Source organism: Poecile atricapillus, chromosome 15 (genome assembly GCF_030490865.1).
Source record: "Poecile atricapillus isolate bPoeAtr1 chromosome 15, bPoeAtr1.hap1, whole genome shotgun sequence".
Taxonomy (NCBI): Eukaryota; Metazoa; Chordata; class Aves; order Passeriformes; family Paridae; genus Poecile; species Poecile atricapillus.
Genome location: NC_081263.1, coordinates 9,477,274 through 9,502,083, shown reverse-complemented (window position 1 = coordinate 9,502,083; position 24,810 = coordinate 9,477,274). Strand labels below are relative to the sequence as shown.

At 47.4% G+C, this 24,810-nt stretch overlaps 2 protein-coding genes across 3 annotated transcripts; one reads left to right on the top strand and one right to left on the bottom strand.

Moving 5' to 3' along the window:
* Positions 1–729: 729 nt before the first annotated feature.
* On the bottom strand, positions 730–7,677 carry GHRH (growth hormone releasing hormone). Its single transcript, XM_058850736.1, has 7 exons — positions 7,631–7,677; positions 4,492–4,591; positions 3,532–3,663; positions 2,808–2,912; positions 2,067–2,204; positions 1,673–1,769; positions 730–816 (listed from the first exon to the last, which is right to left on the bottom strand). Exons 2-6 carry the CDS (start codon positions 4,569–4,571, stop codon positions 1,706–1,708), a joined length of 519 nt encoding a protein of 172 aa, XP_058706719.1. The 5' UTR covers positions 4,572–4,591; positions 7,631–7,677; the 3' UTR covers positions 730–816; positions 1,673–1,705.
* A 6,934-nt stretch (positions 7,678–14,611) lies between these two features.
* Positions 14,612–22,924, top strand: MANBAL (mannosidase beta like). 2 transcript variants are annotated; one of them, XM_058850816.1, is made up of 4 exons: positions 14,612–14,664; positions 16,073–16,121; positions 17,813–17,999; positions 20,511–22,924. In XM_058850816.1, exons 3-4 carry the CDS (start codon positions 17,850–17,852, stop codon positions 20,616–20,618), a joined length of 258 nt encoding a protein of 85 aa, XP_058706799.1. In that variant the 5' UTR covers positions 14,612–14,664; positions 16,073–16,121; positions 17,813–17,849; the 3' UTR covers positions 20,619–22,924. The 2 variants fall into 2 exon arrangements, with proteins under 2 accessions (XP_058706799.1, XP_058706800.1); XM_058850817.1 differs by lacking the exon at positions 14,612–14,664 and having other exon boundaries at positions 16,083–16,223.
* Positions 22,925–24,810: the final 1,886 nt, after the last annotated feature.

Below are 24,810 nucleotides of genomic sequence, written 5' to 3'. Positions count from 1 at the left end.
GGGTGAGAGGGAGGAAGTAGCTGTACGAGATCAGTGGGCTAATAACTTACTCCTTTTAAAACGTTTACAGTTGTAACTGTAGCCATGGTGGAGTTCAGAGCCAGGGGATGGCACTCAACAAGACCTTGAGTTGAAACAGCGACAGCCCAAGCTGATGCACAGGGATCTCCTTCAGCTCTGGCAGAGCTGTAACTTCAGCTTGAGCTCCTCAAGGCTCAGCAGGAGCTGTAGCTGAGCATTTCAGAGTTCATTCTGCTGCTGGGGCTCTGTGTCAGGGAGCCAGGCAGCAGCAGCCCAGAGCAGTTTCCAATGAATGGGAGATGTGTGGGCTCACATCTCAGCTCACCCTGATCCTTGCTGTGTGTGGCTGTGACATCAGCACCCATTTTGAGGATGCTGTAATCAATTTGCTAAGTTGCCTAAAGGTGCCTTTTGGTGGCCTCATATTTATTAATCAGGCCCTCAAACAAAAAGATGACTTGGCAGAAATTTTGCTACACTGTGATTTGAAACCTTAATTAGTAGTCAGAATGTCCCCAGGATTACAAGTATATCATTTGTTTTAGTCCCTGTGTAAAACAGCCTGAGGTTAAACCACAGAGGTGTTTGGGTTTTTTTCTGCTTTAGTACAGAGCAGTATTTCAAGAGGGGAGTTAAATTGTAAAGACTGGAGTAAATTAAGTAGTGCTTCAGCACTGCATTCCTTTGATCACATCTGAGGAGTGTATGCATCAGTTTCCAGCTGCTCACATCTGGCGTGTCTTCTCTGCCGTCAGGGGCTCACTGTACAGTTTGGTCCATGAGCTCTGAATAATTCTAGACAGAGAGAGGAATAAAAGAGAATTACCAGAAAACTTCATAAGCGCACATAGAAATTCTTTCATCCTTTGGAGGCTTTTCCTGACTGACCTTATGTGTGGAAAGGTAACCAAGCCAAGCATGGCAAGAGAGATGTTGGAATATTATGCTCTCCTAGCTGAATCCATAGGTGTGATTTATGTAGAGTTGTGATCTTCCCTCTCTTCCCCAGCCCCTCTTTTGTTCAGTGTGCACACTGATCTCTCCACACCCCTTTATATTGTGCTGGCAGGTTTGGACAAGCTGAATTTCTGTGGGACAGGGTAGTTAAGATGAGGTTGCTTCACAAAGGAAAATTGATCAAGTGAAAGTATTGCCAAGAATGGACAGTTTGCTGGCTCTCATTCCCCCAGGGCTGGCAAGATTTAGAGCATAATTCAAGCTCCAGCTGACTGTTTTCAGGAATGAGGGATAGAGAAAACAGTAACCTGTGCTGTCCAGTGCAGGGAAAACCTGACATGTCCCAGGGACCCAGAGACAGGTTCTGCTGCTGGAGGAAGACTTGTCTGCCTTTAGCCTGACCCACACACTCAGGCACTATCAGATAACTTTGAAAGGCTGCTTTGGGTTGCTCTAAGCTTGTTCCCAAACATCCCCATGCACCTTCACAGCACTTGTGCTCCTTCTGTTCAAACTAGCAGGGTTTTAGGTACTTGCCAATATTGATTGGGAGTTTTCTTCCCCCCTAAATTACAACAAGCAGCTTTTTCATGGGTAGCAGTGGGAGCTGACGTCACTGAAGGAGAACCTTCAAACCTTGAGCAGTGCAGCAGCAGTGATTTATGCACAGGATTGAGCAGGGCATGGTACTCACCAGAGCATGGGGAGATGGAAAAGGGAGAAGTATTTACATGAGCTTAGCCAGGGTGCTGGGGAAGCCTTCCAGCTGACTGCTGTCGATGTCCTGAGGCCTGTCAAGGAAGAGGACAGGGATGGCATAACTGGGATCAAGAGAGAAATTCTCTTTTCTGCTACTATTTTACTGGATTACAAGGCTGAGAAGGCAGCAGAGTGATGTTCTGCTGTGTGTGGTGCGGGCTGGCTCAGGACAGGCTGTTCTTTATCTGCACCCTGCTTGAGGTCAGCCTTATTCTTTCCCTGACAGTTCCTGAAATGATACTTAATCCAGGAGCTTCTCACCTGGAAGCCAGCCAGCAATAAGGACCTGGGTGTGTTCCTGCAGTGAGAATGAGCTGATTCCCACCCACCTTTGGTTCTGCAGGATGGCTCCCAGGAAGTCCCTCAGTACCATCTGCTGGTGGTATTGGCTGTCCATCAGGATGCTGTCGGACTGGCGCCTGCTCAGGAATTCCTGCACCCCTTCCCCTGGGCTGCTCTCGCTGCTTCTGTTAGGTGGAGATGAGAAACCTCTTTGTTTCTGAGATGCTTTTTTGCCCCTCACTCAAAGTTTGGCTCAGGCTGAGCAGCACAGAAAGGGAGCCTGCTGAAACTGAGCCTGGGGCCATTCTGCTTAATTTCAGCAAGGAATTGGTTTGCTGTATTTGCTCCTTTGCTAGAAGATGGATTGGGCTGGCTTGCATCTGACCAGTTGGTTTTATTTTGTGGCAGTCAGTGATCTGACTAGCCAAGGGTAATGGAGAGGCTGCTTTCTGTGTTCAAACCAGGCCAGGGATAACTGTTCCCTACCACTGAAGGACCATTGCAAATATTGTCTGCAAATATTATTGCTTGTTGGTATTGCAGCAGAACTCTCAGCTGATCTGATGCTCCCAACCTTGGAGGAAAGGATTAATTAAGCTTCTTAATGACAACTGTGATTAGGGGTACCCAAGACTGTTGGGATGCAGGATGTCCTTCGGGGTGTGGAACAGCAGGAGAGATTGCTTCTGTTGCAGTGAAAGGCAGCTGCTTCTGCCAGGTGTATGGGAGGCACTGCCTGAGGTAATAAGCAAAGCCCAGCCCCAGGACAGCAGGGTGCTGGGGCTTACCCGAGCCTCTTGCCAATGATGGTCTGTAGGAATTTTCGGGCAGAAATCTGCCCCAGGAATTTCCGGTAGTTGTCAGTGAATATGGCATCAGCATGGCGCTGCATCCTGGGGGAAAAGGAAGCACAATGTGCTCTCTGAGCTGTCAGTGAACCCTCCAGGTGAGAAATACAAACCCCCCAGGTGTCACAGTGCTGAAATCAGGGCAGGTAGCCACAGCAAACATCTTGTAGTGTTGGACTGCAGGAGGATTGGAGGGTAAAGGACTTGAGGGAGCTCAGTCCTGACATGGAGGCAGCAGGCAAAATAAAATATCTAGGGCAGAGCTGGGCTGGGATATTCCTGTGCTCTGCAGAAGCACCATCACCTCCTGGGAGGGCTGTGTCTGAGACAGGGTGACAGGAGCCTCCAGCAGACCTTTAGCCTGTGGTTAGTCCCAAGCTCCAGAAAATCTACAGGTAAGGGAAGCACAAACCACTCAGCTGGTCCCACTGTTGTAAGGATAGGTCCTCTGTGCTTCAGACAGAAATAATCATCCTCTATCTCCAGGCAGAGGTGGAAAGGAGAGGCTCTAGCATCCCTGCAGATAGATTCCCAGAGCTCAGTGGAAAATTATGTTCACGTGGGTGATGGTTTGGGACTAACTGAGCTGCTGGACTGCTCCTGGGCTGGGGGGAGACTGTAACCAGCACACTGCAGCAGCAGGGCTGGCAGGTGAGGCACAAACCTTTTCTCAGTGGGGTCTGTTAACAAACCCTCCTCCTCCTGCTCCTCTGCCAAGGGGTTATGGCTCTGCAGTGAGCTGCTGTGCTGCAGCTGGAAGCTCGTGGCCTTGCCAGCAGCCGGCCCTGGACTGTACCTGCAAGAGAAACCCCAGGCACACTGTGAGATGTGCTCAGATGCCAGCTGAGGCTCAGTCTTCTTAACCATTATACCCTACTCTCCTGCTTTTTCTTTCTCCATTTATCATCCCATCTCAGCAGTAACACAAGTACTGTCTGTCACTCTCCCCAGCTAGAAACTGCCCTGAGGCTCTTCCAGCAGTGGAAGGATGGTTTGTAGAGTTGTCTCAAACACACGTCCCCCTCACTGAGCTCCCAACATCCTTGAGTAAAGTCCCAGTGTTTCTGGTATTGTTGTCCCATGGCTTTGGCACAAGGCTAAAGCATTTTCTATGGGACATTGCAAATCCACATTAGAGAAGCCAAGGCTCAGTTTTGGGCTTCTGTTGATTTGTAGAGGTACAAAGCAGTACTGCAACTTCTAAGACCCAGCAAGGAAACACTTGAAATATTAATAGGTATCTGTAGACTTCATGTACTAGAATATTTGCACTTCTGACTTCACTGCAGGTGCCCTACAACCACAAATTTTTATCAGTGTTTGAGCTGAAGGTGCTGCCTGGTCTGGAGATTGCCAGATTTCCTTTAATAGATCCCAGCATTCAATTCTAAACCAAACAATTTGGGCTGAAATATTCCGTCAGGTGCCTGTCTTCTTTGGAAATCACCCCTAGGCCAGCAGTGTACCCAAATATTAAGACAGGGCAAAGAAATAGGCCTAGAAACACATTTAGAGTTCATCTGGCTTTCAGAAGTGCTGGCAACTTTCGTTTGGCACCTGCTTATTTTGCACAAGGTCAGAGATGAGGCAGAGTGAGTGTGAGCATAAAGCACTCAGCACTTACCTGAGAGCTGGGTAGAGAGGAGAGGAGATGGAGCATGTGACTAAATGCAGGAACAGGAGCAGGGTGGCCTTATCCAGCATCTTCTACCCCTTGGAGTCACCTAAAATGCAGGGCAGCCTGAATCAGGGCAGTGAGGTGCTCTGGGCCAGGAGGGGAGGCCAAGTGCCACCTCTGTGTTTCTCAGTCCCTCTGCTCATTTCTCAGCAAAGGGACTGGGAATGTGCCTCTGTGGTTGTGGTGTTGGCCAAGGCAGAGAGGTCGTGGTGTGGCACAGTCTCCCCACAGAGGGCAGCTCCTGGGGCAGAGGCTGAGTGTGATCCCCTGGGTGGGGAGGCAGAGCCCATCATGATGCTGTGGAACCCCCTCAGTGAGCTGTCCCACTGCTGTGGCTGCAGGAGAACTCTCTCTGGGGCTGGTGTGAGCCCCAGGAACAGCTGCACGGGCTGGAAAAGCTGCTGGATGGGGGCAGCAGTTGGCAGGGATGTGAAAGGAGCCTCACTGCCTGCACAGGACTATCTTCAAGCAGCCCTGGGACCTCTCCCATCCCGCTCTGCTCGCAGGCTGGACCTGCAGGGCACAGTCTGTGCCCGAGAGCTGGCTGGGCAGAAACAGGGAAATCCAAATAAAATCCCTGGGCAGAGGGGTAATACAGGCACACAGGCAACCTTGGCAAAGCCATTTATCAACAGCAAGTGCTGAGCTTGGTTTGCCAAACGAAAGAAAGACTGCTCCTTCAGTGGAGAGGGGATGGAGACTGAAACACGTCCCTTTGGAAGGGCTGAATTGCTGCTGTGCAGAGAGCAGCCCCCAGCTGTCCTGAGCACGGGGAGCTGGGCTGAGCCATGTGCACTGCCCAGCTTCGTGTGCTGGGCTCGGCTCAAGAGCTGAGAATGACTCAGGCCAGAGCTGCCTGAGGTCACCCACCCTCGGGAGATGAGCGCTGCGCTTTTGTCCTCGGCAACAGGAGCAAGGTATTGCAGTGAATGCTGCTCTTCCCGAGCTTCCATTGAAAGAGACTGATCTTTTGCTCAAAGAAGATTCTTTAAGAATGTGGATAGGAACTTTTAAAATAACAACTTTCGCTGTTCCCTGTCTTATTTTACAGAAGAAAAGAGCAGAAAGGTGTTTGATCTCCCTAAGAAGGGGGGAAAAAAACCCTCTTCCAAATGTATAACAGTACTTCCTTGTAAAAGGAGCAGCTTCCAGATGGAAAGGGTTTGCTTGGACTTCTGATTGCTCAAGTGAAGTTTCAAGTGATGGGTTTTACTGATGGGGGAGAGGCAGGGAGGCTCTCCGATGGAAAACATCATCAGTGGGCGCTGTTTTCTGCTTGGACATGACAGATCAACACAGAGAGGGGGAGCCTGGTTAAGGACCTGTGGTCTTGCAAGTGGGTCTGATGTTGACACCAGGGGAGTTAATGACAGAGTTAGTGGCAGGGTCAGAAGTGAATGGACAGACATGAGAAAAGGTGTCACTCTAAGAAAAGGGGCTTCTTATCCCAAAGTCATTCTCACCCGGTCTCTGTTTCCATTTACATGTGCTCCCAGGTGGGACCAGCAGCTTCCCCAGCATTTCCTGCAAAGCTCCTTGCACTCATGGGTGGCATCTCCTACCTCCTGCTCTATTACAGAATCACTTTGGCCCCTCAGAGCCAAGGAATGCTTAAAGGAAGGAAAAAAGGGATTTTGAGAGACGTACAGGACTTCTGCCTTTGGAACAAATCCCCTGCTTCCCTTTCTTTTTTTACTGCTCCATTTGAACTTGGAAAAACATGCTTCTTCTGTGCCTCTTCCCTGGACATCTTCAAGAAAATACCCAGTCAGAACTTTCTAAATAGAGGAAATTGTCTAAGGCATCTATCAGTGGGTACCAGCAGACTGTGGTACCAGCATCTATAGAAAGTATCGATCAGGAGATTTAATCAGTATTAGAGAAGCTCCTATGTGAGCTGAGAAGTGCCAATGTAAATTAAAACCTAGCCCAATGCTGTCTGCTTCCCCTTCCTCTTCTTAGCATATAGCCCTGATTACCACTTTCTTTCTGTCACTGATTTCTCTACTTTAAATGTTGGGGTTTTATCTAGAACTGCTTTTTGAACTTTTTTTTTTTTTTTATTTCTCTACTATAAATTTCTTTGTAATTATTTTCTTGTTTGTTTCTGGCTTTGTCTTCTCCCCCTTAGCTACAGCCTGCTTCCAGATTTTTGGCTATGTCTGTCTCCCTTTTTCCCTAGAGAATAAATCAGAAATTAAAGTCCTACAATCCTTCCCAGATGTGTCTGCTATTTCAGAGGAGAAGCTGGGAATTGAAGTGTCACCCTGTGTGCCAGCAGCTTGACAGCTTTGCAAAACATTGTCACCTTCGAAATTCTCCTGAGGTGAGGGACACCTTCACTTTCCATTCTGGCAGCATGTGAAAAAATGATTAATAAATAAATCCCCCTTAAGATGAAGAGCTTTTAACACCATTCCAGCAGATGAAGCATAATAGCTTTGTTCCATCCTGTGCAGTGGGAACAGCAGCATTGTGACAGTGATGTTGGAGAGCTGGTAACTACCTCTTGCCATTTCTGAAACCTCAACCTGAGCAGTCTTCAAAACACCTCTGTGTAGATGAAATAAAGCTTTTGCCATGCCTGCTGTTTAATAAAGCCCAAACTTTTATACCCTGAAATGCTGCATTAAAAAAGCAGAAATCTTTTTAAGTACCTCCCTGTGCCTTGTCGTGGCTGGCTTTCCATTACCTGTAACACACTGTTGTGTTTCTCCTCACACTTTGGCTTGGCTCAAACACAGTTTCATTGCTGGGTGAGTAAAACATTCATTTGCCAGGGTAAAAGAAACTCACATCCACATAGCAAACGAGAAAAACAGTGCTACAGCTAGTAGTCATCTAACATGTTTTATAGAGCTCATATAGTATAATTCCATTGCTTTGCATTTATGATGTAGTTCAATCATTGTTTCATTCTATAACGTGGTACAAAAACAAATTGGTACAAATCTTGATATGGTACAAAGGTGCCTAGAGAAGCTCATTCCTGACAGCTTTGATGGCATTTGAGCAGAATTTAATTGTCTCCAACTTCCAAATAGATATTATCCTGTTAAATGCACAGAGAGTGGCTCCCACTTACCGTTCCTGGAGAAAACGAGCGCTTCCTAGATCAGCTCCTGCCCAGGTGCTCCTTCGCCTGTTGCAAATCCAACTTCTCCAGTCCTGGAGCTGCCTCTGGGAGCCCGCGGGGTCCGGGCAGGAGCGGTGCTGGTGCAGAGCAGGGAGGACAGCCCCAGCCCTCCTCCAGTGTCCTCTGGCTGCCAGGGAAGTGCATCTCTGCCTTTTATACCTGAGCTCCCTCAGGAGTCCTGTGGGCTTCCACGCGTCAGAGAATCAATTATCCTCCTGAATTTCAAAGGCTGTGTTTGCATCCTCTTTTTGTGCGTGTGTGTGCATGGGGAGGGGGCCCTGCCCGCAGTCCAGGATCATCTGCACGCTTTCTCTTTATCCCTCAAAGAGCCAAGAGCAAATAACAGCAATAATCTGGCAGAGTGAATGACAAATTCACTTTGCTAGGGAAACTTCGCTTTTCCTCTGCAACTGCATTTTTTCCTTCTACTCCACAGTGAGAGTGAGTTAACCATTAGTACTTTCTCACACTGTCTGAACAGGAGGGTTGATCTTTTTGCTATTTTATTTTTCTTTTGATTATCAGCCTATTCCTCCTCCTCCTTTGTTACTCACACCTGCATTAGGGGGGCAGTTCACGCTTCAAACCCTCACGAACATCCCAGCTTCACACCAAGCCCACAAAGCAGCTGGAGAGCCCTGCTCCGTCCATGTGCTCTGGAAAAAGGCAGAGGAGGAGCTCCCTGGGGTGCTGCGTGCACTGCCAGCTTTCTTCATTCCTGGAACAAGGCTTATGAGAGCCCCATTAAAACAAACACAGAGCCTTCATGCCAAGAAAACCAGGACAGTTCAGAGGAGTTCAAAATGAGGTGTCAGCATGAGCTCCACCTGCCAGATTTCTCATACTGACTTTACCATGTCCAGAATTGATGGGATGCAGACCGTCCTGTCTGAGGGCTTGCATGACTCGATGATGGGAAGGTTTCAGCAGGTGAGATGACTCATGTCTGCCTGTTGCCAAAGACCTTCACCTGGCACCACAGTGGCATCACAACTGCTGCTGGCAGAGAGGGATTGTAGGGAGGATGGTGCAGCTGGAGGACATGTGGGTGCCTGTGTGTGCAGGGGGTCAGAAGCATCCCAGTGATGGTCTGTTATTGCCTCTCATTGCTTCTTGCAAATCAGGCAGGTATATCATCTGTGTTATCCACTGGAGACACTGCAGATGGGGATTTCTGGGTAGCACAGAGCAGGTTTTCCAAAATCCTTGTCCTGGTGCGCACAGCTGCATGTGGTCCCTGCCAACTGGAAAGGGATTTTTGGTTAGCTTTTCTGAATCTGTTTGTGTTCTCTCATGGGTGAGGCTGGTGGCACTAATTTTTCAGCATGACTTATTTTTCTTTCATTGTCTTGGTGCTGCACTGGCTGAGCAGATGAATCAGATCATGCTGTTAAACCAGCCGAGAACCAGCGCTATTCCAAGGTATCACCTTATAGCCTGGTCCTGAGCTCATTCTCCATCCAGCTGGCCCCTTGCCTTACACAGAGCTGCATATGATACCAGGCAATATTTATCTGATCGAGGAGAATCAGTAAATTAAGGAGAATCAGTCTATGATTGACTTATTTATAGCTCCCTGATGCCCAGCTTGGGTTAGGAGGGCTGTGATCTGTGTTTGTATCTCAAGTGAGCTGCTTTCACAGAGGGCTCTATAAAGTTCCATCATGACAGGGTTTTCCTTGTGCTATCTAGATTGGTTTCCTGCCATGCACAGCTGGACCCAGCAAGATCCACAACAATGGCTTTGGGTTAATTGCAAGAAGCAGCAGAAATTTCTAAAAACCCTCGGGGCTCTGTTGGGTGCACCCAGCTTAGGAGTTCTGCAATAGCATAAATAGAGCAGCATTTCTGTCCCTGGGATTTCCTGTCCCAGCTTCAATCAAAATCTTCCTGTCTTCCCAGGACCCAGAAAGGTCATTTTTGGAGCTTCTCCACCAGGCTCCACAGGTTCTCCCTCTGGTTCATGCAGCTGCTTCTGCAGCAGAAATGTCTGTGATCCTCACTGCTGCCAGGATGAAGATGCTACAGACTGTGAGAGGATCCAGAGTTGTTTGGAGCCAGTTTTGCATCCATCCCTGTTGGTGTTGCAGTGTGTGTTTGAGCTGGCAGTGGTAGGCTCTGTTCTCTTGGTAATTTTTTCAGTAGGGCTGTCACACATGTAGAGCTCTGCACATGCCAAGGGGGCTCTGGCTGCAGGTCTGTGCTCCCCACAGCCCCAGAGCTGCCCCCAGGGTATCAGCGGCATTCAAAGTCTAAACATACTGCCTGTGTGACAACATTCCTCAGAGGAATTTCACTTTACAGCTAGTATCAATAACGATTTGGCACAACAGATGACAAATTTGATTTGCAAAATGAACAGCTTTTTCTCTTTAGAGTATCTCTTAGTTTGTTCCTAGAAGCTTCCCAGTTTCTCCCCATCTCTCCTCCCTACCACAGCAAGCGCTGTGTCAGCATCCACTGGCTCCCAAACCAGAGGTCTGCAGCACTCAGTACCTCCCACAGATCTCCACATTAGCAATGAGCAGTGGGTAACTCTCAGTTACCCAAACCCCACACCAGTGCAAGCCTGATGGAATCTACAGCCAGCTACAAGCTGCCACAGGCACCCTCAGAATCTGGAGCTGCCGGATTTTGGAATCACATCCAAGCAGATCCACCCTCCCCACTGCCCTTGGGTGAAGAATCTCACTCCAGCTACTCCTATTACAGTGCCAATCCTTTGCTGACAAAAGACACAGAGTTAGGATCCTGAAGCAATTTCCCAGGTATTGATTTCCTCTCAGCTTTACCTCCCTTGGCCTCCGTGCCAGGCTTTAAAAAATCACCTCAGTCTGTTCCAGGTGCACGACATAACAGCTTCAGATGAGCTGAGCAGCGTGTGAAATGGGGCTCAGCCTCGTGGGGTTGAACCTAATGACAGTCAGAAGTAGCTCATCAAATGGCAAAAAACCATCCTGTGTTCTCAGCTGTCAAGAGCTTTTCTGCTCGTCTCCAAAATGTCACACAGGATGGCTTCTCTACCCTCTACCACTTCCAGGAGAGCCCTGGGGACAGAGCTGCTCCCTCTGGTTTGTTTTCACTGGAGTGACGACTAACTTGTGGCAAATGCCCTAATGGTGAATCAAACAGAACTACCTAAGACTAAAAGTTATGGGGTTTTGCCCGGGTTTGCCACCATAGAGGTAGAATGGAGCCTATTTTGGTTTAAGTATCTTATCCCAAGTGGCAGAATCTGGACACATTATAATAAATTCATAATCACTTAATTGCAGCGTTCATTAATGCTGTGTTCACAATAATTTTCATTTCTAAGTTCCTTGTAAAGATCCAGTAATTTCTGTGGAAGGCAAGCAAACTAAACTGAGATGAGAAAGACAAGATTAAGCCTGTGCTACCAGTTCCTTCTAAGGAAGAAGCAAAAAATACCAAAACTCCAACCCAGCGGGTGTGGTGAGACTTGCCATTAGAAAATCATACAAGACTTAGTTTCTTCTTCTTGGAAAGATAAAGTGTTGAGACTTGGATGTTCAGATCCTCCAGACTCAACCCTTTGAACATCAATAGATTTCCTGAGGAGAATTTTCCCTGGAGGAATTCAAATTGGTAGGAATCTGAGTACAAACATTTATCAAAATAATCTCAAGGAAGGAGACATTCTGCATGAGAGCACTGTTTGCACTCTGAGAATGAGTCTGAAGCAGGAGATCAGATTAAAAACAGACAAAATAAATCAGAAATTCAAAATCTGCAAGAAGTGCTGTCAGGAAAGAACTGTGTCATGGTGTTAAAAGCCTGCCTGAAAAGCCTACTTAATCTTCAAACATTAACTATCCCTGAGGCTGTAGAATAGAGCAAATGGCAGCAGCCTGTGGGATGTGCATCTGTCAGGAGGCCCATGGGCTCTGCAGGTGGGATCCATTTATAGAGCCTGTACCTGTCTGCCTCTGTTTATTTCCTAGCAGAGCTCTGGAGCATTTCAGCACCGCCCAAGTGAACTGCCAAGAGTTTCAGCCAGGCATCAGCACGTTACACTCAGCTGTAGGCTTGAGAGTTACTGATTCCTGAATTTCTGGCTCTCTAAATACCATCTTCATCCTCCTCCAACCCTGGCAGACAGAGCTGAGATGCCAGCAGTGAATGTCAGTAATTAAGGAGCTCATCTTTGGTCTTATCACTCTCATTTCAGTTTGGAAAGGAGCCTTGGCTAGAAGGTTACACAGCAGGTTTCAGCCAGAATCAGTGAACAGGGAGAGGCAGCTTCAATCCTTTGAAAAGCCTCTGATAAAAACCAGAATAAGAGTGAGATGTTACTGGCATTGAGAAGGCAAAATGTGGATTATGGAGAGGGAATGAGGGAGGCTGTGCTTCCAGAAAGGGATGAGAGATGAGAACAGTTGTAATTTTTTGCCTGGCTGAATATGAATGTGCAGCCTAAGGATGACAAGACCTTGGAGCACAAGGATCACACGTACAGTGAGTGGTAATAAAGAGCTGTCACTGCAAAGACAAGCGGGAAATAACACAAAGAGATGCAGAAAGGACTAAGAAAAGCCAAGGATTGTTTGGATTTGGAAAAAGACTTCTTGCCTGAGCATTGTCCCTACTTAGAACAGAGTGCTGATAAAATTGCCATGTCCACTTGTTAAATCCATTTTAGCTCTGAAACCTGTTTGTATCCGGTAGGCTTTGGGAAAATCTTCCTTTTTTTTAAACAAATAGCTTCCCTTTTTGTTGTCATTTCCCAGTCAGGTGCAAGGAGTGGGTCAGGGTGATGGAAGGTGGGGAGCCACAGTGGGCTGATGGCACCACCTGCTTGTGGCTCCCAGGCTGGGGCACTCCTGACCCGGCCTGGAGGGTTTGGTGGCCTTGGGGTGAAATAGAGGGGGAGAGAAGGGGCAGGAGCTGCCTGAAAACTGCACATTTCACCTGCCTAATTCGACTTGGAGTGAGTAGTGCTGTTTCTGTTGGGGAGAGAAGAAAAAGAATAAAATAGACAATAAGGAGTGTCTTTTCCCCTTTGCCTGCAAACTCCATCTCTGAGGACCGGAGCCTGTGAGGTGTGTGGACAGCAGCACCAGCACATTCAGTGTGCTGGTAATACTTGGAAGAATTTAATCTGTCTGTTAATCCATTCTGATAAGATCCTTCCTGACATTTTCAATAATTATTTCTTCCTCTTCAGTGAGGTTTTTTTTTTCATCCTAAACATTCAGAGTTTGGGAGGTAATAAGGTGAAAGGGCAGAATTTACTGCTTTCCTGAGCTCTGGAATTATCCCTTAGTCGCTCACCAGGGGCAGGGGAAACTCCATTTAAGAGTAATTTTCTCTTAGGATTATAATGCCAGAAGAATTTCTGTGTATAAGTGTCTCTGGCTTCTGCCACTCATCCAGCAGTGTTCTCCAGTTGTCTGTAATATCTTCTGCACTAAAAAAACATTAAAGATTTCTAATCCAATTGCTAAAAATCTTTGAAATTGTTATCATTAATATCCACTTAATTCAAATGCTCAGTAACAGCCTAGAAAATCCTTTTATTACAAATGCCATACCCTACTTCCTCAGTAGATAAGTAATGTATTAGGTTTTCTCCAAAATATTTAAGCTCTCTGGTAATAAAGCTCTGCAGAAAAACCAGACTGGCACTTCTGATAGTTTAGGATTAGGAAAAGGGCAAAACAAATCAGATTCTTTAAATGCCACAAATGAGCAAATGAGAGCCCAAGCCATTTCCCCCTTTTTAGGCCATCTTATCTCCAGTTCAGAGCTGGAAACTGGACAGAACATTAAAAATATAGACCCTGTAAAGAGCAAAGCCAGAAGCACATCTTAATAATTGCTGCCAGAGTATGTCAAGGGAGCAGAGGAAAACCCACCAGGTCTGAAAGGCCACATCATTGATGGTGGGATTAAAACACTCCCAGGGATTTAGGGGGTGAGTACATTAAGCCTGAGGTGTAAAGGCCTGGGGTGTTTCTGCACCCAGCCAGGATGAGAGGACATAGCCTTAGCTTGCACCAGGGGAGGTTTAGGTTGGACATTAGAAGGAATTTCTTCACAGAAAGGGTAATTAGACATTGGAATGGGCTGCCCTGGGATGTGGTGGAGACACCATCCCTGGAGGTGTTTCAGCAAAGACTGGACATGGTGCTTAGGGCTCTGGTTTTGTTGACAAACTGGTGTTGGGTCACAGGTTGGACTTGGTGGCCTCAGGGATCTTTTCCAACCGTATTGATTCAGGGATTCTGTGACCCACCAGGGGGTTGGCACCCACAGGGATGGTTGCCAGGGCGGTTGCTGGGATGGTTGCAGGGAGCAGGCGGTTGCTGGGATGGTTGCTGGGACGGTTGCCAGGGGCAGTTGCTAGGGATGGTTTCCAGGGATGGTTGCTGGGGCGGTTGCTAGGGACAGTTGCCAGGGACAGTTGCCAGGGACAGTTGCTAGGGATGGTTGCTGGGATGGTTGCTAGGGATGGTTGCTGGGATGGTTGCCAGGGCGGTTGTTAGGGACAGTTGCCTGGGGTGGTTGTTGGGATGGTTGCTGGGGTGGTTGCCAAGGCCGGTTACCAAGGCCGGTTACCAAGGCCGGTTGCCAAGGCCGGTTGCTAAGGCCGGTTGCCAAGGCCGGTTGTTAAGGCCGGTTGCCAAGGCCGGTTGCCAAGGCCGGTTGTTAAGGCCGGTTACCAAGGCCGGTTGCTAAGGCCGGTTGTTAAGGCCGGTTGCCAAGGCCGGTTGCCAAGGCCGGTTGTTAAGGCCGGTTGCTAAGGCCGGTTACCAAGGCCGGTTGCTAAGGCCGGTTGTTAAGGCCGGTTGCCAAGGCCGGTTGCTAAGGCCGGTTGCTAAGGCCGGTTGCTAGGGCCGGTTGCTAAGGCCGGTTACCAAGGCCGGTTGCCACGGCCGGTGGCCCGGCTGCCACCGGAAGCGGTTCCACGGGCGGGAAGCAGTTCCGGGGCGGCTCGGCCGGGGAGCGGAGCGGAGCGGGCGGTGAGCGGGGCCGGGCAGGGTTCTGCGGGCAAGGAGCGCTGGGCAGGGGCAGCGGTGGCTTCAGCACCGCCCCGGGAGGCGAGTGCAGAGCCAGGGGGGCCTCGCTGGTCCTGCCGAGGCCGGGCGGCACCGCGAGGGTGGGCCCGGGAGGGACGGAGGCCCGGGAGGGATGGAGGGATGGAGGAATAAAGGACGCCGGTGTCCCCGCCCTGGGGCTGCACAGCTGCTTCTCCCCCAGCCCGGGCACGGCTGGCCGGCCCCCGGGCCCTTGGTCCACAGCCGGGCTCCTGGGCCGCGCTAATGGCCCTGGGTTCAGCCGTGCCGATAGGAACAGCCAGCAGAAACTGCCCGGGCTCCATCCCGACACCTGCTAAAACACTGAAAAATTCCAGCTTAAGCTTTTTTTGCCTCGTCCTTTGACGGAATCTTTCATTGCGCTTTATTTCCACCCCAAAAAGAAGCTAATATATATTATTTGAGCTGTTCCCATGGCTTTGTCCTCCCAGAGGATGTCAGCTGGGAAACACAGTGCAGCAGGAAGAGAGGTTTGAGTCTCTCCTGGCTGGTGCATGGCCCTGAGCCTGGAAATGTGTTAATTATTTATCCCAGGGCCTGGTCCTGAGGCACGGGGAATAGACACATCCTCTTCGGTGCTGTCACTGAGCAAAGCAGGAGCTGCAGTCCCGAGGAGCCCCTGGCTGGTTCTGTGGGGATGAGAGGGATCTTCCCACTCCTCCACCTTATTCATTGGGTATCAGACCTCATGGATGAGCTGGAGGGGTCAAGGGCAGCTTTCTCTCAGGGTCTGACAGGAGTATTGATCTTCAAATGCAATTTGAGAACTACTTTAGGTGTGGGCATGGTGAGGTGGTCTGAGGAGAAAGGCAGTTGACAACCTGTGGAGAAGAAGAGATGTTATCCAAGGAATAAGGGGTGAAACTGAGCTTCTTGGGAACAGGGAGGAAGGCTCCATCACCCAGGGACCTGTTGGCTTAGGTGCAAGGCAGAGGCTTTGGGCATTGTGTGAACCACTGGAGTTCTTTAAAACTGAGGAATTTTGCTCAGAGCTTGGCTCCACTGAGGGCAGGAAAGCCAATGGCCTGGGTGTGGGTTGCCTGAGGAAGCAAGGACACTGCTGCAATTAGTTGGAATACAATGCCAGGTTTTCTCTGAACATATTTCATGGGATGTTCCTTCAAATAGTGGTGGCAGCTGCTGGCAGCCTGCAAGAAAGCTCTTGGTGCTGGCCACATCACCTGGATTTGTTAGAGAAGTACTAAAGCCCTCAGGGGAGGTGAGCTAGAAAAGGGCAAAGGAGGGGAGATCTGTAGAAGATGGGGACAGAGATTTTTTTGTTTTCATTATATCTGTTTCCTTTTCTTGTTGATCTCTGTGTGTTGTGTTTCAGGTGTGTGAATTGAGATTATCAGTAGGAGTTTGTCCTGAGAAAACTCCAGGTGAGGAACGAAGGAACATCTCTCCCTGCTGTGTTTGAGGACAGGGGCAGGCAACAATAATGTTTTCAAAAGATATCCAGATGAGATAAATGCAACTCAGAGGTGATTCTGTTTCTTGCTTAGGAGCTGCTGCCTTAGTGGGTTGGGAGAGGGGGTGATTTAAGAGACAAAAGCAATTGGGATGAGCCACATGTGTGCAGGCTTTGTTCACAGCACTGAGCAGCCTTTGGGACTGGCTGAGCCTGGGTGGATCAGTGTGTGTCCTGACTTCAGATACAGGTCCCACACAGCCCTTGCTTACTGAGTTTGAATCAGAATTTTAAACATTTTCTTTCACTGAAGTACAGACCTGGAGAGGACCTCGAGAGGTCACCTGTTCTTATCTCCTGGTTCAAAGGCAGAATTATATATGCCCACACCCCACCCCAGGCCAGTGCTTATCTGATCTGCTCTTCTGAATCACCAGTAGCAGGGATTCCACAGTCTCTCTATTTCAGTGGCTAGCAGTCTGTGCAGTTGGAAATGTTTTCCTGTCTTAAAATTCAAAATAACATTCTGTACTTCAGCTGAATGAAAACTAAATAATTAATTTTTGTAATATAAATCCCTCTTCTTTTAGTATGTCACCAAGTGATAGTTGCCTTTTGTGCAATGGCATTGAGTTGATTCTCAAATTTATCAACTATAACTTTGCTGGAATTACACGCCACATTTACCACCCTTCTGGACTTGGTCACATCTGCAGATTGTAACAATCTCCTCCCAGCCTGGGAAATGCAGAGCCTGTTTTGGAGATCATTTCTAGGAGGCAAACTCAGTGTACAAACTCAGTCACACCCAAGCTTTAGTGGTACAGAGTTGTAGCTATCAGTGAGCAGTGCTGATCCAGGGAATGCACACTGGGATCATCCAGGTCAGGAAAACCGAGTGGGGCAGTAATCACAGCTGAGTGTGATGGCATCTCAGACTAATTGGATTTCCCTTTGGGGACTTCCTGAGGCATACTCTAGCAATCCTGGCAGGAGAAATCTTCCTCGTTGTAAAAAGCCATTACTCATTCATAGAATAAATTGACAACTCCATTAGCAAAAGATAAAGGGAGGAAGGAAGAATGGTCTCATGGCTCAGAAGCTTGGGACCCAGGAGATCAATATTTAACTCTGCCACAAACTACCTGTGTGACTGTTTTAAGTTATATGGGGCTTAGTGTAACCAGCCACTAAAGCCACGCTTAAATTTATACACATAACTCATTCCTCTGCCTTCAACAGCTCTGCTTCTGTGTGGTTTAATAGTTGGGTTTGTACAGCATCTAAAACAACAAAGCTGTGACCACAGACAATATAAGTAAAAATAAATAGTAATCACATTGCATGTGTGATCAGCTTCAGGAAGAAATGTATTTTTGCTTATTAAGCTTTTCCGTTATTGTTTCATGAACATAGTTCATATTTTGTCTGTCTGCTCCTTACCCACAAATGGCCTAATACCAGGAGTTGAGGGCTATTTTTGTAGGCAAAAAAAGACAAACACCCAAATTAAACACAACATTCATTTTCCTTTTTGTTATTGCTCCAGTAGATCAAGAGTATCTTCAAAACTCCCTGAGGGAGTCTGTCATTTTTGGATAACAGAAAGCAAATACCAGAAAGGATGATGCAAAAAATTGCTCTGTATTTTCCCCCTTGCAGTAACCAGTCTTGAGAGCAGCAGAAGAGTACACTGACAATGGCTGCAGAGTTGGATTTCTCCCCACCTGAAATCCCTGAGCCCACGTTCATGGAGAATGTGCTACGCTATGGACTTTTCTTTGGAGCCATCTTCCAGCTGATCTGTGTGCTTGCCATAATCCTGCCCGTGTCCAAGTCCCACAGGACAGTGAGTAGTGCTCTTTAACTTTGATGTAAATGGGCAGAGTCAGAGAAAACAGGATGGGAGGGAATGCTGAATAGCTAAGGGAGACACAGCTGCCCCTGGGATTGATGACAGTTTCCTTGTTCATTCTCCTTCCTTCCCTCTGGCTTTCCCACCTTCAGCTTCTGTCTTGTCATTTACCGCCAGATAGGAAAGTTGGGAACAAATATCTGAGCCAGGATCCATCATAATAGCAGTGAAAAAAGCAACCTGAAGCACTGACAAGGTTCAAAATGCATGTGCAGTTCCTGGCTGCAAGTGAAGGCTTTGTCCCAACTCATATTGTGGTCCTGCTGCTGATTTGCTTCATTAATTGCCAGGCAGGGCATCCCCTTTGCAGGACCTGCCTTTCAGGAAATGACTCTGGGCTCAAGTTTGTGAGTGACTTTTGGAAACAAGATGCAGGGGAAATTTCTTGTATATCCTAAAGGTGAGGAAAGCAGTTTTCAGGACTGACATCCCATCCAACACACAAGAGTCCTTTGATGCAGTTGGCACAGGAGAATGTGAAAAGGAAAGGTTGAGGTGAGCTGTTCCTCTAGACTGAGGGATGTCCTGCATCTGCCTGGCTTTTTTCATTAAAGAGAAAAATGTCTTTGGTGCTGGGGACAGTGCTGCAAGGTGATCAGGCTGCAAGTTTGGTGCTTTGATACAGATGTTGTCTGAAGGCATATAGTATATTTTCAGTAACAACTCAGCATGGGGAGTTTTGTTTTCAGACTCTTTATTTCCATGTTTGCTCCCTCCTGTGCAGAGGAAGCATGGAAATTTTCAGCCTATTGGGGGAAGGGAATGCCTCAGGATGAGGTACAGAGTGAAGGATAAAGTTCATGACCCAATTTTTCCACCTTTAACTGCTGGTGTGATGTGATGCTGTCCTGCCATGGGTCATGCTCCCTCCTGCTTGTCCTGCCACAGGAGCTGCAGCTCCCAGCAGGGAGATGAACAAGCAGTTGCTGGATACCATGCAGTGGCATTGCAAGTCTTAGACTCTTATAATCATCAAGTTGGAAAAGACCTCCAAGATCATCGAGTCCAACCTTTGCACTGTTATTCTGCAGCCACCAGCACCTGTCTGTCAGAGTTCATCATTTCCCCAGTATTTTTGAGAAATACCAAGTAACCCCATTTTTGGAAGTTGAAAAGAGTGAGAGCTTTTGTCTGGAGTGAGAGACTGGAGACCAGCCCCCAATTAAAATTATAAGGCTCAAGGACCTTTTACTGATTACATTTGTAGTATGCCTTGTTGTTTGCATACTCTAGTTTTTATTTTCTCCATATATGAACTGTCCTCTTGATGTGCTGTCCATATATAACTTGTTTACAAGACCATAAATACCGCAGGCTAACCCCTCCAGATCTTGAGAATGATGCTTGAGTCTGGGTAGGATGTTGGGGAACTTTGCTGTCTAGGAGCCTCAAACTTTGAGGTCTATCTTGGTTTGGACATTAGAAGGCAGCAGTGTTCACTTTATGGCAGCAGCATTCTGCATCCCTGAGTAATAACCAGCTCCCTGTGCACTGCTCACAGCCTTTGGAGAGCCAGCCAAGTCTCCTTCCTTGGAAAGCCACACAGATGTGAGATGTAATAGCCCAGTAACTTGAGAGACATTTGAACCGAGCTCTTTGATTAAAAGGACACTGTCAGATGCTGCCTCCCCCTCCATTATCTGGAGTTCTGGCTTGGAAGCTTGGAAATCACACGTCTTGCTCAGCCATTTTTTGTGTGTCCTTTTCCAGTTGGCACACTCAGGCTGAGAGAACCCAAGATGCTAAAGCAATATTTATACTCAAATGCATTTAATGAAAGGAGGCAATCTGCATGTGTGTTCTTTCTCAGAGGAGACTGGCGCAGTTCCCTTGTGTTTTCACAGGATAACTAGATTTTATTTCCCATGTCTGCAATATTATCTCTCATCCCCTCTGAAGGAAACAAGCATCACATCTCAGTATTTTGTTAGTCCAGGCTGAGAAAGCTTTGCCTGCAATTCCCTCCTTGGATTTTGGGCTTGGTTTAGAGGCTCTGATCTTTATATTCTTACTGCTCCTTTGGGGTATATTTTTTTGTCTTGCACATGATAGTGATTAATGTTTGGCAGAAATGCCTGCTGACTGTTTCCATGCACCCTGGTGATTATATGTTATCTTTTCCTAATTCAAATAGTTTTCATTTAGTGTTGATCTTCTTCTTGCCTTCAAAGTTTTTCTTCTCCAAAGCCTGTTTTAGATACTTAAGCTTTTAATGGCAACAAGCTGTTTCTGTGCAGAAACTCACACTCATCAAAAAGCACATGCAGAAGGAATAGAGATGATGCTGCTTGAGTCTCATTAAATGTAGCCTCAGTTTGACATCAGTGTGTTCCAACAGAGATACTCAGCACTTGTTTCCTCTGACTTATACTTGAGTCCCCAAAGCAACCTGTTAGCAAATGGTAAAATAATAGTTACTGACTGTTTCTTAATTGATTCTTGTAGGACTCGGACAGTTTTGAGCCTAAGAATTCAGACATGGTGAAGAAGCCAAAGGCAACTGCTCCACAGATAAGCAAGAAACCTAAGAAGGAAACCAAAAAGAAACGATAGAGGTGTGACTGATGAGCCTCCAAAGACCAAATAACCACTTATAATCATGATTCCTCAGAGCCAACATCAAAGGCAACTAACTCTGTTAATGGTTTTCTGGCATTGCCATCTTTTACTTTTCAGGGGCAAGGGAGAAGAAACTTAGAAGAGTGGAAGGGTTGGGGTTCTACCATAGATTTCTTACAAGCAAAGAGAACTTCACATGTTCAGGACTTCATTTGACTTGATGAATGTGTCAGTCACAATTAAAGTGATTTACTCCAGTTCTGGTGGGTAGAGAGGGCTGTTGGCCTGTCTCCTCCATGCTAGCTGGGGTTTGTAGTAAAGTCCCTGTGGAAAATGGAGCGTGGGTTTGCCACTTTGGATACTGGTTTGTGTTGTGTTTTTTGAAGGAAGAAGGATCAAATGGATCAAGAATACCACACTACACAGCTTTGTATTCATCTCTGTTGTCATCTAGTCTGAAATACATAGCTATATTTTATGGCTTAATCATAATGCCTTTGTCATATTCTTTAATTCTTTAGGTAATAACTCACCAGATTCCAGACTGCTGCAGATGAAAGCTTTCATTTCCCCAGTGTCGCTGTCTCTTGTTCCCCACCCATGCACTCTTCCTTTCTCTTCCCACCTTTGAAAGCACGTACATTTCAGGGAACTGAGGCTGTGGTGGGGATTGTAATGCCTACAAGAATCAGGAAACAATTTTACTCTGGAAGGTGCAGAATTTAATGCCTGTGCTAGTGGAGTTGTTCTTGGAAGCTTGGGAAGACCAGGCACTGTGTGCTGGAGAAGAGCTGCTGAGGTGGGAGTCTGGGGATGGTGCAGTGGTGGCATATCAGCACTGCCTCACTGTGCTGTGGATAAACCCTCCTGCCAGCTGGCTGATCCCTGACCATGGGCTCTCTTTCAACACAGCTGGGGATCATTGCACTTGCAAATTCCCTCCCAGCCTTCCCTGCCACAGTCTGCTCCATCTCCTCTGGCTGAATTCCTCCTGAGGATGAATATGTTCTCAGCCTGAGGAGATGTGGTATTTTAAGACCCAAGGGGTGGCAGGCCAGCTGTGTACCATGGCTGCATGGCAGGAGACAGACACTGTGTTCCTTCAGGCTCTGGCTCTCCAGGCCCAGGGACAATCCAGGACTGGATTTAAATATGGCTAGACAGGACTGGAAGGAGATAGGTGGTGACGTAGCCACAGAGTCTCTAGAGCAGCTCGAGCTTCCAGATGCCAGCTCACATCTTGGTTTGTTTGATCAGGAGTGAGTCAATGGGAGGAGAACCTGCTCTCTGAGGCGCACCCAGGGTTCAGAGCAGCTTTGAAGGAAGGGTTCTCCCTGGCAGGGCTGCAAGTCTATGATCCTCTTTGCATACACAGACTCCCATCCTCGAGTCACAAGTGCCTGGTGAGCCCAGGTGTGTGTTCTGTAACAGCAGGTGAACAACACGTTTACAGAAACCATCAGTGCTGAGAACAGCCACATCCTCTGCTCACTCTTGCTTTTGGTGGGGGTGACAGATGGATCCCAGTACCAGTGTGACTCTGACTTCCCTGCTCCAGGCTCTCTGATGCTCTTAGCCAGAATGCTGGCACCAAGCTCTACTTCTTAAAATCCATCTTGGAGCTCTGCTTTAAATTCTGCTTTTTAATATTTGGTTTTTTTTTGGAGCTACATGAAGGCAGTATCATGAGGACAGAACAAAGCATAGGAGACATAAGCACTCTAAAGTTGCTTTAAGTTCTTAGTACAAAGAAATATTACAAAAAGTTCCCACACAAATAACAAAGAACAGTGTTGTGCCATGAGTTTCCATGATGGACCTGTGCTCTGTCTCTAATCTGCAGGGTAAAGAAAAGCCCTGAGTAGGTACTGCAGATCACTCTTTTCATTTGAATACATGAGAATGGTTTTATGTAAATCCCAGTTTTCTGCAGGTTACCTAGAGCGGGGGGTTAATGCTTTAATGGAATCACACATTATCCAAAATACAGAGTCACTTCTGCAGCTCAGAACCAGTTAGCAGTGGGCACTGTGTAGCTGTTAGCTGAAATAGCAGCTACTCCATCAATGTTCACCTCCAGCTCACTCACTCATTGCTCAGTAGAAATCATGGATGTTGGGGTTTGGTTTTGTTGGGGGAAGAAGGATGAAGATAAATTCCCCAGTCTGTTCCTGACAGCTTTATACCTATTTGAATGCTCTTGTTTGCTGAACTTAGAGTATGTAGAGATTACCAATAACCCATGTATTTTAGTTTATCTTGAAATGTGTAATAAATACCATCTGAACTTTTTTTTAAAAAGGAAATCTGTGTTTAAAGTTTTGCTGCCTGTTCCCTCACATTAACTGTGAAAGCTGCCAGAACACCCAGACTATAGGAACACAGGGACATAAATAACCTATTCATGAAAATGATCCATTAAGGGAAATCCTTTCAGATCCTTTAATCTGTGAGAAATTGGTTAGTTAATACTGTCAGGCATGTGTGCATCTATATCTGTGTTTGACTTGGAAGTAGCAAACTGTCTCTCAACACCACTTCACCTTCCTGGAAGGAAGGAGAAAACCATGCAGTGACTAAATCAATTTGCCCCCCCTCATGAGAGGTTTTTGGCTCTGAGAGCCCCCATGAAGGTAGCCCTAGTAAAGGCATCATTAGTTAATAACACAAGCAGGGGATTAGATGGGGATTCAGTAGGTTGGTAAAAGGGATTTTCAGGAGCCCAGGTTTGCATGGCTGAAGCATGGGGCTATCTGGTGGCTCTTCTTGGCTGCAGTGAGAACAATATGGTAGCCAAGCTCTGGCAAGTGTTTGTTGGTTCTTGGTAGCCAAGCTCTGGCAAGTGTCTGCTGGTTCTCTCACCAGAAAACCAAAACAGAATGGACTAGTGTGGCAACTCCTTTAATTCCCAAGCACTTTTCTCCAGGCTGTTTTGTAATTAACATCCCACAGGGAGCTGAGGACCTCATTAAATCAATTTTATTGAAGGGGAAGTTTTCAAAGGTCTGTCTCCAGGTACCTGCCAGTAGGCAGCACCTCTGCAGCCACACCTTGCTCTGCCACCCAGAGCCAGGAGCTGGCTGAGGGCTGGATTTCCTCTGCTAGTGTGTGTCACAGAGTTCCTGTCCCTCAGCAGGACATGCCTCAGCTCTGGAGGAACATGGCTGGGAGTTGGGAGTTCTTTCCCCTGTTTCTGATCACGTTCAAGCAGCTCTACCTCTCTGGCCACTCTCATCTCGAGGGCTGTGGCCATGGCTGTCCCCTGGAGCTGTCCCCTGGAGCTGTCCCACGCTCACAATGCATCCTTGTGCTCCCCCAGCACAATCCCTTGAGACAGGCTAATAAGTAGCTCGTGACTGGAGTTCCAGTTCACATAGTTCAATTAAATCCCTGTTAATCTTGTTCAGACCTAATTTACTTTCATTCTCATACACATGCCTCTCTCTGCTTCAGAGAGATTCTGCTGAGCTTCCCTGCCGACAGGACTGGAGAGCCCGAGGCCCGAGGCCCCACCAGGCACTGATGTTTGCAGAGCAGCCCCCTTGTCAAGTCAATAAACTCAGATTATTTCCCAGTTTGTCATGAAGAATGAAAATACTCCTTCAGTGCCTGGGTTTAGGGAGGCTCAGGCTGGCTGGCAGTGCTTGAGGAGACTATAAAGAAGCTGTAGGAAGGAAGGACCTGCTCAGTATCTGTTTGCCAGGGCACTGCTCAACCATCCCCCTGTGTGTTTGTGTTAATTTTTGGACAGCTGGAGCTGGGGTGCTGGACCTCTCTCCTGGGAGCATCTCTTCCACACTGACACTTCTTTCAGGCAGGAGTTGTGTTGTTCACAGCCTGTGGCCTGCAGGGACTGAGATGACTGTATTGATTTAGTTGTTTGTTTATTAATCTCATGAGGCATCAGAGACTGACTGCAGTAAGAAAATGGGATGATGAATGGAGAGTGCTGGAGTACAGAGCATTGCTGTGTGTTTGATGATTAGCTTGATTGCTGGCCTTGGCACTGGGAAGGGATCTGACCCTCCTCTTCCTCATGCAACCATGAGGGATGATTTGTTTGGGAAACATTCCCTTTCTCCCTGCCACAGACGTGGGCTGTAATCAGTGTTTCCATTCCTCCTCCAGCTGACCGTCACTGCAGGTCCAAGGTCCAGCTCTTCTCTGGCAGTTTGTGGCTTTAGAG